The sequence below is a fragment of the Rhinolophus sinicus genome, linkage group LG07 (genome assembly GCF_036562045.2).
Source record: "Rhinolophus sinicus isolate RSC01 linkage group LG07, ASM3656204v1, whole genome shotgun sequence".
Taxonomy (NCBI): domain Eukaryota; kingdom Metazoa; phylum Chordata; class Mammalia; order Chiroptera; family Rhinolophidae; genus Rhinolophus; species Rhinolophus sinicus.
Genome location: NC_133757.1, coordinates 40,162,641 through 40,176,220, shown reverse-complemented (window position 1 = coordinate 40,176,220; position 13,580 = coordinate 40,162,641). Strand labels below are relative to the sequence as shown.

The 13,580-nt window shown below is 40.7% G+C and overlaps 1 protein-coding gene across 31 annotated transcripts in view; it reads left to right on the top strand.

Annotated features, from left to right (window-relative positions):
* Positions 1 to 13,580, top strand: part of ANK3 (ankyrin 3) — a 591,144-nt gene that overhangs the window by 447,666 nt on the left and 129,898 nt on the right. For 27 of the 31 annotated variants that reach the window (XM_074339469.1, XM_074339468.1, XM_074339475.1 and 24 more), the window contains 6 exons: positions 671 to 769; positions 2,999 to 3,097; positions 4,929 to 5,027; positions 7,863 to 8,060; positions 9,797 to 9,895; positions 10,182 to 10,280. In XM_074339469.1, the coding sequence (XP_074195570.1) occupies positions 671 to 769; positions 2,999 to 3,097; positions 4,929 to 5,027; positions 7,863 to 8,060; positions 9,797 to 9,895; positions 10,182 to 10,280 (693 nt within the window). The remainder of the gene's footprint in view (positions 1 to 670; positions 770 to 2,998; positions 3,098 to 4,928; positions 5,028 to 7,862; positions 8,061 to 9,796; positions 9,896 to 10,181; positions 10,281 to 13,580) is intronic. The other 4 variants (XM_074339473.1, XM_074339472.1, XM_074339470.1 and 1 more) reach the window with 1 other exon arrangement.

The following is a 13,580-nucleotide window of genomic DNA, read 5'->3' as shown; positions in this document are numbered from 1 at the left end:
TTTATAGTGGACCCTCATATTTTATAGTTCTCTATGGCGACTAAAATATGTGCCATGCTCTCAATTATAAGGCGGTACACTTTGGTAGGTAATTTGTTAAATAGGAGGTTCTTTTATTAGATTAAATATTAAACCAAATGATCCAAATAATGTTGGGTTGTTTAACTTTCTGTTTCCTTGGAGTAAGTACCTACTTGAATCTTAAAGCTGGGAGGAATGAAAATATTCCATAATTGGCCTTGTACTTGCTCTAAAATGCGGCAGAGAAGTCAGACTAGGCATTGGTGAAGTTTCGACTTTGTGGACAAGTCTCTGGACCAGCTGTTTTTTGTCTGTGTTTGAAATGAGGTAGAGAAGGGATATAGTATTTGGAAGAGTGAATTCCAAAATAAAATACTCTAAAGAAATAGCATGAGCATTTTGCCTGAGCTCCCAGGAGACTGTAACAAAGAAATACACTTTCTGTTCATGATTACTAGGGCATCTTGGGTTCCTAGAACCAGCTAGACTACTTGTGCTTCCAGAAAAGAATCTGTTTAGCCCCTTGTTGTTTCTGTTCATTTCCAAATCTTTATAGAACATCACTTGAGCAAAAACATTTTACCACACACAGTAGAATTGAATTTCAATGGAATGTAGCCAAGTAGATATGTGTCTTTGTCCCTTGCAGAATGGCTTTACCCCTCTTCATATTGCCTGCAAGAAGAATCGAATTAAAGTAATGGAACTCCTTCTGAAACATGGTGCATCCATCCAAGCCGTAACCGAGGTAAGCGGAGGACGATTTCTGGGCTTCCCCGGCTGCAGGAAAGTATAGCCTCAACAGCCGGAGTCCCGGTGTCATTCCCAAGGACCAGCTAGTTTGCTGTGTGTGATCGCCACAGACTACTGTGTAAGCCTTCCCCCCCGAGGGGCTGCCAGTACCAAGGAGAGCAGCCAGAAGTGTGGGTGGGTGAGTGCTGATACATTACCATGACGAGAAGCATAACCCAAAACACAGGCCTCGTGCTCACGGGTCACTGAAAGTGTAATTTATATGAAATCCTAAATGCAGTGCTTCTCACCTGGGGGCAATTGTGCCCCCCATCCTCAACAGGTGTTGGACAATGTCTGGAGGTATTGTTACTTGTCACAACTTGATGGTACTACTGGCCATGTGGCTAGAGGCCAGAGATGCTACTAAACATTTTACAATGTCCCGCCTCCCACAACAAAGAATTATCTGGCTGAAAATGACAAATATGCCAAGATTGAGAAACCCTGCATAAGACAACTTCTGTCTGTTTGTAAACTGAGGATTAGTCTCTCTAAAAACTTAATGAAGCACAGGGTTGTTGAAGGTAGTAAAGAACTATCTCTAGGTTTCTTCTGTTCAAACTGACACAGGACTTAGAGAAACAATCCATCAGGGTCAGGGCGGAGCCTTCAACACAGCAAAGCAAGCCTGGTATCTACCCTCCAGACTCATGCCATCCTCCACCCCACCCCAAAACTCTGGTCTCTGTGGATTCTAGGCTTCAGCACTTCCCGAGACCATTTTGTTCACCTCTGCATCTGAGCCTGCTCTATATGTTACTGCCCCTTTGTCAGACTAATCCTACACCTCCTTCAGGACCCGATCTGGGGTCACCTTCTGCAGGAAACCTCCCTCACCCCCTTGCCTCGACTAGGATCTCCTCTTTGGGACCATCACGTCTTCCTGTGCATAGTTCCATCAAAGCACTTCTCCAGCTGGTTTACTTAGGACCTAGCCGTCCCTCTGCCCCCTGGAAATTGCGGGCTCCTTCCAGGCAAGCCTGAGTCTTACTGGTGTTTGTGTTCCCCCAATGCCTGGCCCCTAGTAGATCATTCAGTAAAGGTTTGTTGGATGCATCAGTAACAACAAGGGTGTGAAGCAAACATAAAAATTGAGATCTAGACTAGTGATCATTGCTTTACCTCATACGTCAGTCTCTTCTCTTCAAATGAAATATTTGCCTTGATTTGTAATTTTTAAACCGTTAAATGGTAGAAAATACCAATACTGATTTACTCTTGTATCATCAGTCTTATGGCTTCATAGTAAGTGCCGTGTCGTTTTAATGATAAAATAATAAGTTTATTCTCAGTGCATGGCAACTCTTCTTAAAGATTAGAATAGGCTCAGAAGTAGAAGTACATTTTTGACTGATGCTTGAATAACTGCCCAGAAATGTCAGCCATGGAGAAGGTCCTCTGCCAGGCCTTTGCTCCGTAAGAGCTCCAACAGGCAGTTTAGACAGGATGAGGGTTTGCTTTGCACATGTTCTAATGACTCCCCCTGCTGATGGAAAAAAAGCTCCATGTTATAACAAAATTATTTTCCCCATTTTCCTCATTTCCCACTGTTTCAAATCTGGGCAACCAGAATTCTTCCCCTTCTGTCTTTTACCTCACTTTTGTTGTATAGAATTTGTTTCAGTTTCTTTGGACATTTTTCAAATTTCTTTTGAGATTAGTCATCCCCTTCTCTCTCCTTTTTTTTTAAAAAAAAAAACAAAAGGTTAGCTTTTCTAGCCATATTAAATATTTTTGCCAAATTATGATATTCATGTTACAAGTGGAATTAAATTCTCAAAATTTAAAAATGGAAAAATTTTATGTAAAAAGCACAAATATTATGGGGGTGTGTTTGTAGGATTTGAAGCAAACAAAAATTAAGGTGTAGTCTAGTGACCATTATAATAATAATTTCCTTAATTATGTAACCTTAATTGCTAACACTCATAAACGTGCTTTAGGGAAATGATGATTATGTATTGATATATTTGCCTTATAGAATCTGTAAAATAGAAGTGACTGTCTAGATGTCTTCTGTTCTAATCAACAAACTAGTTATCTTAAAGTAGATGGACCAATCAATGGATGGATAGATGGAGGGGATGAATGGATGGATGGCAGATAGACAGACAGGCAAACAAACCGTTTTTTATGATAAGCCAATAAACCGACTTTTCCCATTTCCCTCTTTTCTCCCTAGTCGGGCCTTACCCCAATCCATGTTGCTGCCTTCATGGGGCATGTAAACATTGTATCACAACTAATGCATCATGGAGCCTCACCAAATACCACCAACGTGGTAAGTATCTTTCAACAGAGAAGGTCCAAATGTGAGTATTTAAGAAACTGGCAAAGATTGCTTTTATCTACTTATTTTTTGTTGTAAGTAAATTAATTACAATATTTTAGACCTTTTTATTGGACCACTAAAAAGGACAGAATTTGAGAATAAATGATTTCCTTCGAAGGCAAGATCCATTCAATCACTGTAGCTGGTTACTAGTTGTTAGGACTTACAGACTATGTACCTTGCTGCTGGATAGTACACTTTTAAAACTTAAGTTTTTATGGAGAGGGAGATTTTTTTTTTTTTTGTAATAGAAGCATTAAGAAGTGTTGCACATTGAAAAGGTGGTTCAAATGCTATGATTATTGTGATTTCTAGTAACTCCAAAGTAATTCCTCTGTAGCGTGCTTGCCCATCTTATAGCAAACCCATGGAACTCATTTCATAGATTGTCAGATAATGTTGTTTTCCCCCACTAAGCATCTTGCTGCAGAATCATGAGACTCACTTCAGAATAAATATCAGAGGAGGAATTTATCACCCTAGATCTGCATGTGGCATTTGACATTGTTTTACAGGATTTTAACTTTGACATAGTAATATTAGCACACCAGACCACAAGCATAAGAACACTAGATGGGCTCAGGAGCATGAAGGAAGTGAAAATAAAAGAAGCCCAGAAAGGGCCTCCAGAAGGTCCTGCACATTGATCCTGAGGGTGTGCTTGCAACACGGCTCTCTGTCGTCTAGCAGCCAGAATCAGCACATCTACCAGATAGAAACAGACCAGATTCTCAGCTGAAATACAATCTTTCCTGGCACTAACACAATAGAGAGAGGTTTCCCTCATATAGAGAATACTGGGTAATATGGTAAACTACATCCTCAAGGCCTTTCCAGTAAATACCTTAACAAGTTTTGTGTGAAATATGTCTTTGTATACCTTCCATGGAGGTGGGTGACCCATCTAAATCACAGCTCAATTTATTAAAGCAGGTTTCACATGGGCACACTTGTGTGGGAGAATATAATTCATTATTATGACGTTTTACATTTCTGTCTATCCATGTCTTCTATATTGTTTTCAATTTTGTTGTTGTTGTCGAATAAGTGAATAGGTAATCTGAATTAAAATCTCCTTGGTGAAATGGAGGGACAGGTGGGAGGAGTTCAGTGCCAAAGAAAATGACCCCTTGGGGTAATGCCCAAAGGCTAGGATGCGGATCTGTTGAGAGAAAGCAGGGGATGCAGACCAGTAGTTAACAAGCCAAGTTCGGCCTTCTGGTGTGTCTGTGTTGCCTGTGCAGCATTGTGGGCTTTGTTTTGAGTTCTGATTTTGTGGCCAACATTTAAGTGTTCACAAATATCCAGACATCCACTGCTTTGGGAACATATGAAGGTGTGGCATGATGTGGCTGGCGTCCTGCACAGCTACTACAGCAGCCTGCAGATGGTCCAGAAGTGGCTGCCTGTCTCCAGCAGGGCAGGGTTTCTTCTGAGCACTCCCCACCTGCCCTCTTCACTCACTCCCCCTCCTTCTTGGCCCCTGTGAGCAGTGGCCTTTCAACCCCCAGTGAGGCCACATTCAACATTATTCAACAGCACTTCTGATACAGCTAATGACAAGGCTCCCTGGGGTTGCACCAAAGTCCTTCCATCATGGATCAGGTTTCGGTGAAGTTCTTGTGTATTTAATTTCCTGGCTTCCCTGGTTTTCAATAAGGAAGAGCTTGGGACTCCTTTTTACTTAAACCATAAAACCTACATCATAAGCTTTATGCAAATAAATTATGCCACTCTTCTTCAGAGCTGCAGTTAATTGACTCTGACCTCTGTTCCCCAGAGAGGAGAAACAGCGCTGCACATGGCAGCTCGGTCCGGGCAAGCCGAAGTCGTGCGGTATCTGGTGCAAGATGGAGCTCAGGTGGAAGCTAAAGCTAAGGTACGTGCAACACAGGCAAACATTTGCTATTGAAGGGAAAACCCTGGATTTTAATAAAAACCTTAAAATATTTGCATGCTCTCATCCAAAAACAGCTTTTAAAAGTAGTGAACAACCTCCAGTGAATAGTCTCTGACCAAGTGGTATTGTAAAAACCCCTTCCCGCACATTTCTCCATTCAATCAACAAACAGAATTAAATAGAACAGGCACTTAGTACCAGAAAGAACTGTGTGTGCTTGGCACGTTGCTCGTCAGGAACAGATTAGGAAATGAACCTAGACTTGGTCCAAAGTTCTTTGCACTCTATAGAGAAGGTCTTATGCACAGAGCTTCTAGAACGAGCATGAATTGGAAGCATAATTGAGCTCTTTTGGTTGACTTAAATGTCAGCTGTCATAGCCACAAAATGAAAAAGGAAGTTTTTACTTTTTCTCCACAAGTGGTGAAACCATAAACCCCAAGACTAGGATCGAGTTGCTTCAGGGATCTGCCTTCTCATGGAAAAAGAGCTGCTCGAGGGTTAAGTTTGAATGCTTCATTTTCTGCCCGATGTTCAGCCTCCAGAAGAAACCCACTTATCTGTCACTATTGGGGATGGGTCTGGTTGTCAAAATGGTAGGTCAGGTCAGGAATCGTACACATAAATGCCCTAATGATTTAATTTTAACCTACAATATATAAATGTATATTTATCTGCTATTTATTTACATGGGCTACAGTTTTAAGTATTGGGTTAAGTGGAGAGAAAACAAAGACATTTGTGAAGCAGTGTGAATACAGAATATTTCTAGACTTCTGTTATTTTCTCCCAGTGTCGTCAGCTGTCTCACCCATATCTAATCAGATCATAATTGTTAGTGGGTTTTTTTGTTTGTTTTTTTAAAATCAACATCTATCAAGGTTTCCCGAAGCTTTCAACTTAGCATTTTTAGGGAAAAATAAAACCTTTCATATTGATGTTTATCATTTAATTGTACAATTAAAGTAATTAGTGCAAATATAGTACAGATTAGTAAAGTAACTAGAGCAAACATACTACTGTGGGAATAAACACTAGGTCTTGGGAAGCATAAAATCTGCAGGTGGATCCAAAGGTTGTGACATTCTAAGCAGCAGACCACAAGTCTGGAGTGTCCAGTACAATCTGGGGCCGGCTGGTGGATTTTACAGAAGATCTAGAAACAAAGATCAGCAAACTTTTTCTGTAAAGGACCTACTAGTAAGTATTTTAGGCTTGGCACGAAGCACCGTCTCTGCCACAGCTATTCAACTGTGTGGTTGGAGAGCAACAGCAGCCACAGACAACACAGAAGCAAATGGACATGACTGTGTCCCAGTAAAACTTGACTTACAAACACAGGTGGCAGCTCGCTTTGGGATTGTAGTTTTCTGACCCCTGATCCAGAGATATTGGGTAATCCACTAAATCAGGTAAGTGGAATGGTTAAGAGAGGCCGCACTCTCCCATGAATTTCAAGAAACCTCACATTTTTTACTTCTATTACATATCAAATCATTGTGTCAAAGAAATGATTCTACCCAGAAACTGAAATTGAGGAGAAGATTTATAGTTACCAACTTGTTAAGGAGGCAGTATGTATCATGGTTAAGAGCCTGACTTCCTCAGCCAGACTGCCTGGGCTTGCACGCTGGTCCACCCTTTACTAGCTGTGTAACTTGGGATGAATCCATTACCATCTCTGTGTCACATTTCCTTTTCTAGTTTCCTCATATAGAAAATGAGAATAGTGATAGCTGCTATTCATAAGATTGCTGTGATGATCAATGAAATAATATAGGTGGAGTACTTCAAACAGAGCCTGGGACATGTAAGTGCTCAGTACATGCTTAGCGCTGGCAGTGACATTAGTAGAGATTTATGAGATTTTCCTTTGACAATTATCTTTTTCTGTTTTCAGTATTCCTCTTTTTCCTTGTGGCATCTCCCCTAATTCTTCTTGCACTTCCTACTAGTAACACAGAAGGAAGTTTTGGCCTTGCTTTGACCTTGCTTTTGACCTCCTGCTTTGACCTTGACCCATAGCCTGCTGACCTTTCCAAAGCAGTGTCCTGTGTTGTACCCTCTTCTCTCTACCTTCCCCGCATAAAGTATTTACCTGAACTTGTTTGTATTCCAGTAAGGGATTTCTCTTTGGAGGATCCCCGTAGGGCTCTTTGTTGAGCAAAGAGGAATAGATGCCCCTCCTACTTGGGGATAAGGTGCGATGGGTACAGGACCATATGAGTGCCTCAAGCCTTTTGGTGACTTGTAATAATGTGCCCCTCCACTTGAGGCAGATGCAGCCCATGCCAGGATGCACAGCTTGGCAAAGGGTAGGCTGGCTTTCAGCCCCCACCAGCCCTGTCGGCTGAGAGCCACTGTGTAGGCATATCTGTGCCACCCTATACTGCCCCTTCTCCCTCAGCTTTTGGATGTGGAAAGGCAACACCAATAAAATAATCCATTCTATATGAGTGCATAATAACTGATGTAGGTATAATATCACTCCAAGGTATTGGAGTTTTACCTTGGAGTAAATGAGTCCCTCAAAATGAGTCATCAGAAAGTAAAAACAGATAAAGTATGACAGATGGTAGTGGGAATAATTTATAGATAGAACTGTCTTTCGTACTTTCATACTAATAGGTTCATAGAAGAGTATTTAAGGAGCTTTGATCCACCATCTCCACCTTCCTGAACCTTGAGATTCTTTTCAACATTGACTCAAAGAGTTGAACATAGCCTCTGATACCACGCAGTTTGCCGAATGTTTCACAACCACGCCATTGTTTTCTCAGCTAATCAGCCATGCATTTCTGCCTTGCCATTTAGGATAACCAAACCCCACTCCACATTTCTGCCCGATTGGGGAAGGCAGATATAGTACAACAGCTGTTGCAGCAAGGAGCGTCTCCAAATGCAGCCACGACATCCGGGTACACCCCACTCCACCTTTCAGCCCGAGAAGGGCATGAGGACGTAGCCGCATTCCTCTTGGATCGTGGAGCATCTTTATCTATAACAACAAAGGTATGAAAGGGAATCTTGGAATCCTGCTTTGTTCCCCCAGATGTATCTTCCTTACAATTCCCAATGTGTTCATACAGTTCCTGCTGTAGCCCCCAAACTATATCCTCCTTACAATTCCTTTGTACCTATTGCTAGTAATATTAGGTTGGTGCAAAAGTAATTGCAGTTTTTGCAATTTTTAACCTTTTAAACAGCAATTACTTTTGCGCCAACCTAATAGGTATTTAGATACTCTGTACCTAGTCGTAGGTGCAAAGGCTGTACAACATCGTGTACCCTTAGGATCCCAGGATAATCATAAGCACTGGTCTGCAAAGCCCTGGGGTTGGGGAGGGTAGTTTAGGCAGGTGTGTGTCTGTGTCTGTGTCTGGCTATCTGTCATAAGTTTCTCAGTACATTACCTTCTAATGAAAACTTATTGGTATCTAGAGTCAGATATTTCTTTCAAGTTATTTGATAGATTTAAATGGTGGTTGAGAAACACACCCAGAGTTTCTCTTGCTGAGGCCATGCATGTAAACCGCATTATCAAAGCTCAGTTGGTTAATACTTTTATGACACTTTCTAATCAGGAGGGGGAATTTTCTTGGGTTGTTTTTGTTTGTTGTTCTTGTTATGGTTTGAGTTTTTCTCAACTCTGATGCCTTAAAGTAGTAACATCCCACACAGTTGCAGAATGCACAATTTAGAGCTCATTTTTCTTATGATACTGTGTAAACCTAGCAAGTGTGATAGGAAGATGAATTAATTGCCCTATAGCATGTCTTAGAAATCTAGAAATCGTGTTGCACTCTCTTTATTTGGATGCAGAGAAGAAGCATTAATGTCTAATCAATGCACAAGCTAATTATAAATACTTGGAAAACTATCTGAAAAAAATAAGTGCTTCAAACTTCATTCCCTGTGATTCTTTAGGCTGTTCAGTAGATGTAAGTTCCTGGATCTTATTCAGTGTGTGAAACAGAGAAATGGGTGATGGTGTTTTGTGTGCCCCATCCTTTCCACCAAGCCAGTTGCCCATTGACTCTAGTTGGCTATAATCTCTTGAAGTCAAATGTGTTGATCACCCTGCAGTCCTGAGTCATGTTGGGACCCTTCTAACAGTGCTTGTTGACTGACTGCTTGGTACCCAGATCCTTGTAGAAGTTGGAAGCAAGGGAGCATAGCTACTTAACCTCAGGGTCCAACTCTACCTATTTCTTGGGCTAGAACCGTGTTTTATTATTCTGTTCCCCTGTGGTGGCTAAGGTGGGAGAATCTCTGACTCCTATTTCTGAAGATTGAAACACACATAAAGATGCATATATACATATGGAAATGGTGAAAGGAGAAGAGAAAGACTCTAGTCTGAGATTACGGGAGGTCCACATTTGCCCAGCATTTTCCCAGGCCCTCCAATCCAAATTGCACCTGGGACTGGAACCTGTTCTTCACACAATGTGAAGTCCCCAGATGGCCCTAGAATAAGCCCTGGATCCAGCTCTCCAACTTTTTCCTGGTCAGATGCCTGATTAGCCCAGCATGAGTGGCACGTTGTGGGTCAGTCAGCAGAGAGAAAAAGTTGAAATGTCCTGCTCTTCCTTGTTGGTAAGGGGACGCTTTCACTGTAAACTACCAGTCTTGGTCCTTAAGTGCAGGCTTCACTGCTCTTCACATTAGCATAATTCATCAGTTCCAGAAAAGCGATGCCTTTGCGTCTTTTCTGTTGTTCATTATTTTTATGTTTCTTTTTCCAGAAAGGATTTACTCCCCTTCATGTGGCAGCAAAATATGGGAAGCTTGAAGTAGCCAATCTCCTGCTACAGAAAAGTGCTTCTCCAGATGCTTCTGGGAAGGTATGAGGTCATCGGCCATCCTGTAGCAGGCCAGTGCCATAGTAACAAAACAAGCACTTGCTAATATTCACCAGCAGCCCCCTAACTTATAACTGAACCATATTTAAGTCTCATAGGATGAAGAACATTTCAGAAAAAGGAGGTGGATGCTGAGGTCCCAGTATTGTGGACGATGGAATGTAAATTATTCCCTGTGTTATAGCCAATCTAATCCCATCTGCTAAATCTAGGCTGCTGATGTTAACACACTTTTGACACTGGTTGTTGTTTCTGCACGTGTTTTCAGAGCGGGCTCACTCCACTGCATGTAGCTGCACATTACGATAATCAGAAAGTGGCCCTTCTGCTTTTGGACCAAGGAGCCTCACCTCATGCGGCTGCAAAGGTACCTGTAATTCGACAGCATGAGGACACTGGCGGGCAGTGTCCCTCAGTGTCTCTGTGCACTCCCACTTTTGCGTCATCTGTCACACCCTCCTCATTTAGGCACCACTTAAAAATCACAGAAATGTAAGCCCCTTAGGAAATTTGTGCCTTCAGCTATTTAGTCAACTCTTGTGGTTGACGCTCTACAAATATTTACTTGTCAATTGATGTTCCTTGAAAATCTAGGACATCCTGGAGCCTGGGAAGGAAACAAAGTTAAAGTACTCTTTAGCCAAATTAAAAACAGAAGCACAGCTTGAGGGTGTAAGAAAGTTCTGATTTGTCAAAGTTATAAAATATGTGTTACATTTTCCCCGACCATAAAACATTGTCTTCAAGGGATTTATGTTTCATAAATTAAGTTGGGAGGTTTTGCTTATGTGTTTTGGTTATTGCTAAAGAGAATCTTTATCCTTATTGTTAGAGCATTTTTGACCATTAGACAACCTAGATTTCTCAGCAAAGAGATGTGTAGAGGATATGGCTTTCTCATTACCTTGGTGTTCTGATTTGAGAGGTGAATCGCAAAGAAGAGTTCATTGGAAAATAGGTTAATAGAGTTCTGTTGGTTAAGTTATCTATTGTTGAGCAGGTGACTATGATCAAAAAACATTAGAATGATGCAAATTACAATTTAAATGGCATCCAATTCTTTTACGAAGCACTATTGTTTGAAGGAACTTGTAGCATCCTTAGTGCTTTTTATATCCTTGTTTTACTCATTAATTTTGGGGCAGCTACATTGCTCTTCTTTAAACTTAGTGTTTATATCAAACCTCTTGTACACACAGATCAATGAATTCGGGCTGTTCTAGGTTACTTGGAATACTTCAAGGGAGCAAGTTTTAGGTACTTTCTACATTTAGAGAATATGTTTGATAGGTATTTCTCAGAACCTCTTTTTCTGTATTTCTCAAACATCTGCTACCCCGTCCTTTCCAGACTTGTACCCAGTGAAATCTATAATTCAAAACCAAGCCCCCCAGCTTGCTTTTCATCTAAATGCTGCTTTCCCCCTTCCCCCCCCACACCCCCAATAATTTCTGATCCTGACATTCTTTCTAACAAAAAGCTATGCTTTGGTTTTTGAGAAAACTTTATCTTAAAGAAAGGAAAGGAAAGGAAAGGGAAGGAAAGGGAAGGAAAGGGAAGGAAAGGGAAGGAAAGGGAAGGACAAGGAAGGAAGGAAGGAAGGAAGGAAGGAAGGAAGGAAGGAAGGGAATAGCAGCACTATTCACAATAGCTAAAAGGTGAGAGCAACTCAAGTGTCCCTTAAAGGATAGCTGGATAAACAAAATGTAGAATATTCATACAAAGGAGGAGTATTCAGCCTTAAGAAGGAAGGAAATTCTGACACATTCTACAACATGGATGAACCTCAAAGACATTACGCTAAATGAAACAAGCCAGTCACACAAAAGGACAAATGTTGTGTGATGTCACTTATAGAGGGACAGAAAGTAGAACGCTAGTTGCCAGGAACTGAGGTTGGGGGGAGAAGTGGGGAGTTAGTGTTAAATTGGTAGAGTTTCAGTTTGCAGCTGGATGTTGCTAATGGTTGGAGAACAATGTGACTGTACTTAATGTATTTTAAAAATAGTTAAAATGGTAAGTTACACATTATGTATATTTTACCACAATTTTAAAAATTATATAAAATTGTGAAAAAAATGTAATGCTTGTCTATTTCATTCCAGTTAATTTTAATATCCCTTTAAGCCTGAGCCACTTTTCTATTATTATAAATAACCCCAAGTTCTTGGTAGACAACCAGTGAATAATTAATAAGTGAACTATTTATTTCTCACTTGAGAGCAATAATTTTGACACAACTAGTGCCAAGCAGTGTAGAAGTAACAAGAGTTACAAAACAATAAATGCAACAAAATGAATCCAATCCACCTTTAATTCTCAAATAACTCTTACACTGGTCACCAGCTGATATATTTGTAGTTGATTTCCAGCTTTATATTTGTGAAACAAGACTTTGTATTTCTGGTTTCGCATCTGCCAAACATCTTTGACACAGAGTTGAAAAGCAGTTCTTAAACTAATTCCTTATAACAGCCCTTGAGCCTTAGGCATATCTTTTACAGTCAATTAAACACAAGTTTTTCTAATAGGACCTTCTCATTCCCATAGCACAGTTGCCTCCATAAGAGCCTCTGTAATGCTATCTCTGCCACATGGCCAACTATCCCTACTTTCTGAGGCAGTGGCCCTGATCAGTTTTTTCTAGACTTTGACCGTAAGCAAAGGTAGTTTTATTAGTTAGGGATTCGCTTCATCTGCTAGAAAAAAAGACCTAGCTACAGTGGTTTAAACTGATGAGACTATTTTTCTCATGTCGTAAACAGACAGGAGCTAGGCAGTAAAGATTTTGAAGCAACAGGCAGGAAAGAAAGTCAGGCGATAGAGTATTCCCAAAAGCTCCACCTAACCATTTCTCTTTATATCTCATTGGCTCCTTCTTTATGCAAGGGAAGCTGAGAAATAATAATTTTTCATCTGGGCACAATGCCAGCTTCATTTATAAAGGAAGGAGGGAGAATGATTATAGGGTAGGCAAATACCCTCCTTTACTCCAGGGAACTCAGGCATTTCTGAATTCTGGCAGTGGTGAGAAATGGCGGACAAGGGCTCAATAGGGCATGATTCACATGTGGATATGACAGCAGTGACCTCCGTGTTAACTCTTCTTTAATTCACATTCTGGTTTTTAGAGTATGTGATGCTTTCTTCTTACCCTTTCTTCTCTTGTGTAGGATTGCCAACATATTTTCTTACACATGCCCTAGAAACATGACGTAATTCTCAGTAATGGGCGTGGGGGACCTAAAATGTAGATGGGCGTCTATAATCCATTTTAGCTTGACCTATTTCCTCAGGCAGATACTGTGCTGGAAAGAGGATTGGCTTGAGTTTAGGCATAAGCTGAGCAGGAATTGTGAAAGGGATAGTGAGCCTTAACTGTTTCTTTGTCAGATTTGTCTTCCATAGAATGCGCAATATATCTATTGATATGGATCAGTAGAGATTGTGATAGTTCTTGGAGACGATATTAAAGGATGATGTAAATATACAGAGGGTGCCAAAAAAAATGTATACACATTTTAAGAAAGGAAAACTGTATTAACATTGTAATACTCAATATATACCGGTAACAAAAGTTGAATACAAGTCACATTTGACTTCTGCAATTACAAGAGGTGCTCAAAGTGGTTACCATCAGCATCCAGACACTTCTGATTATGACAAA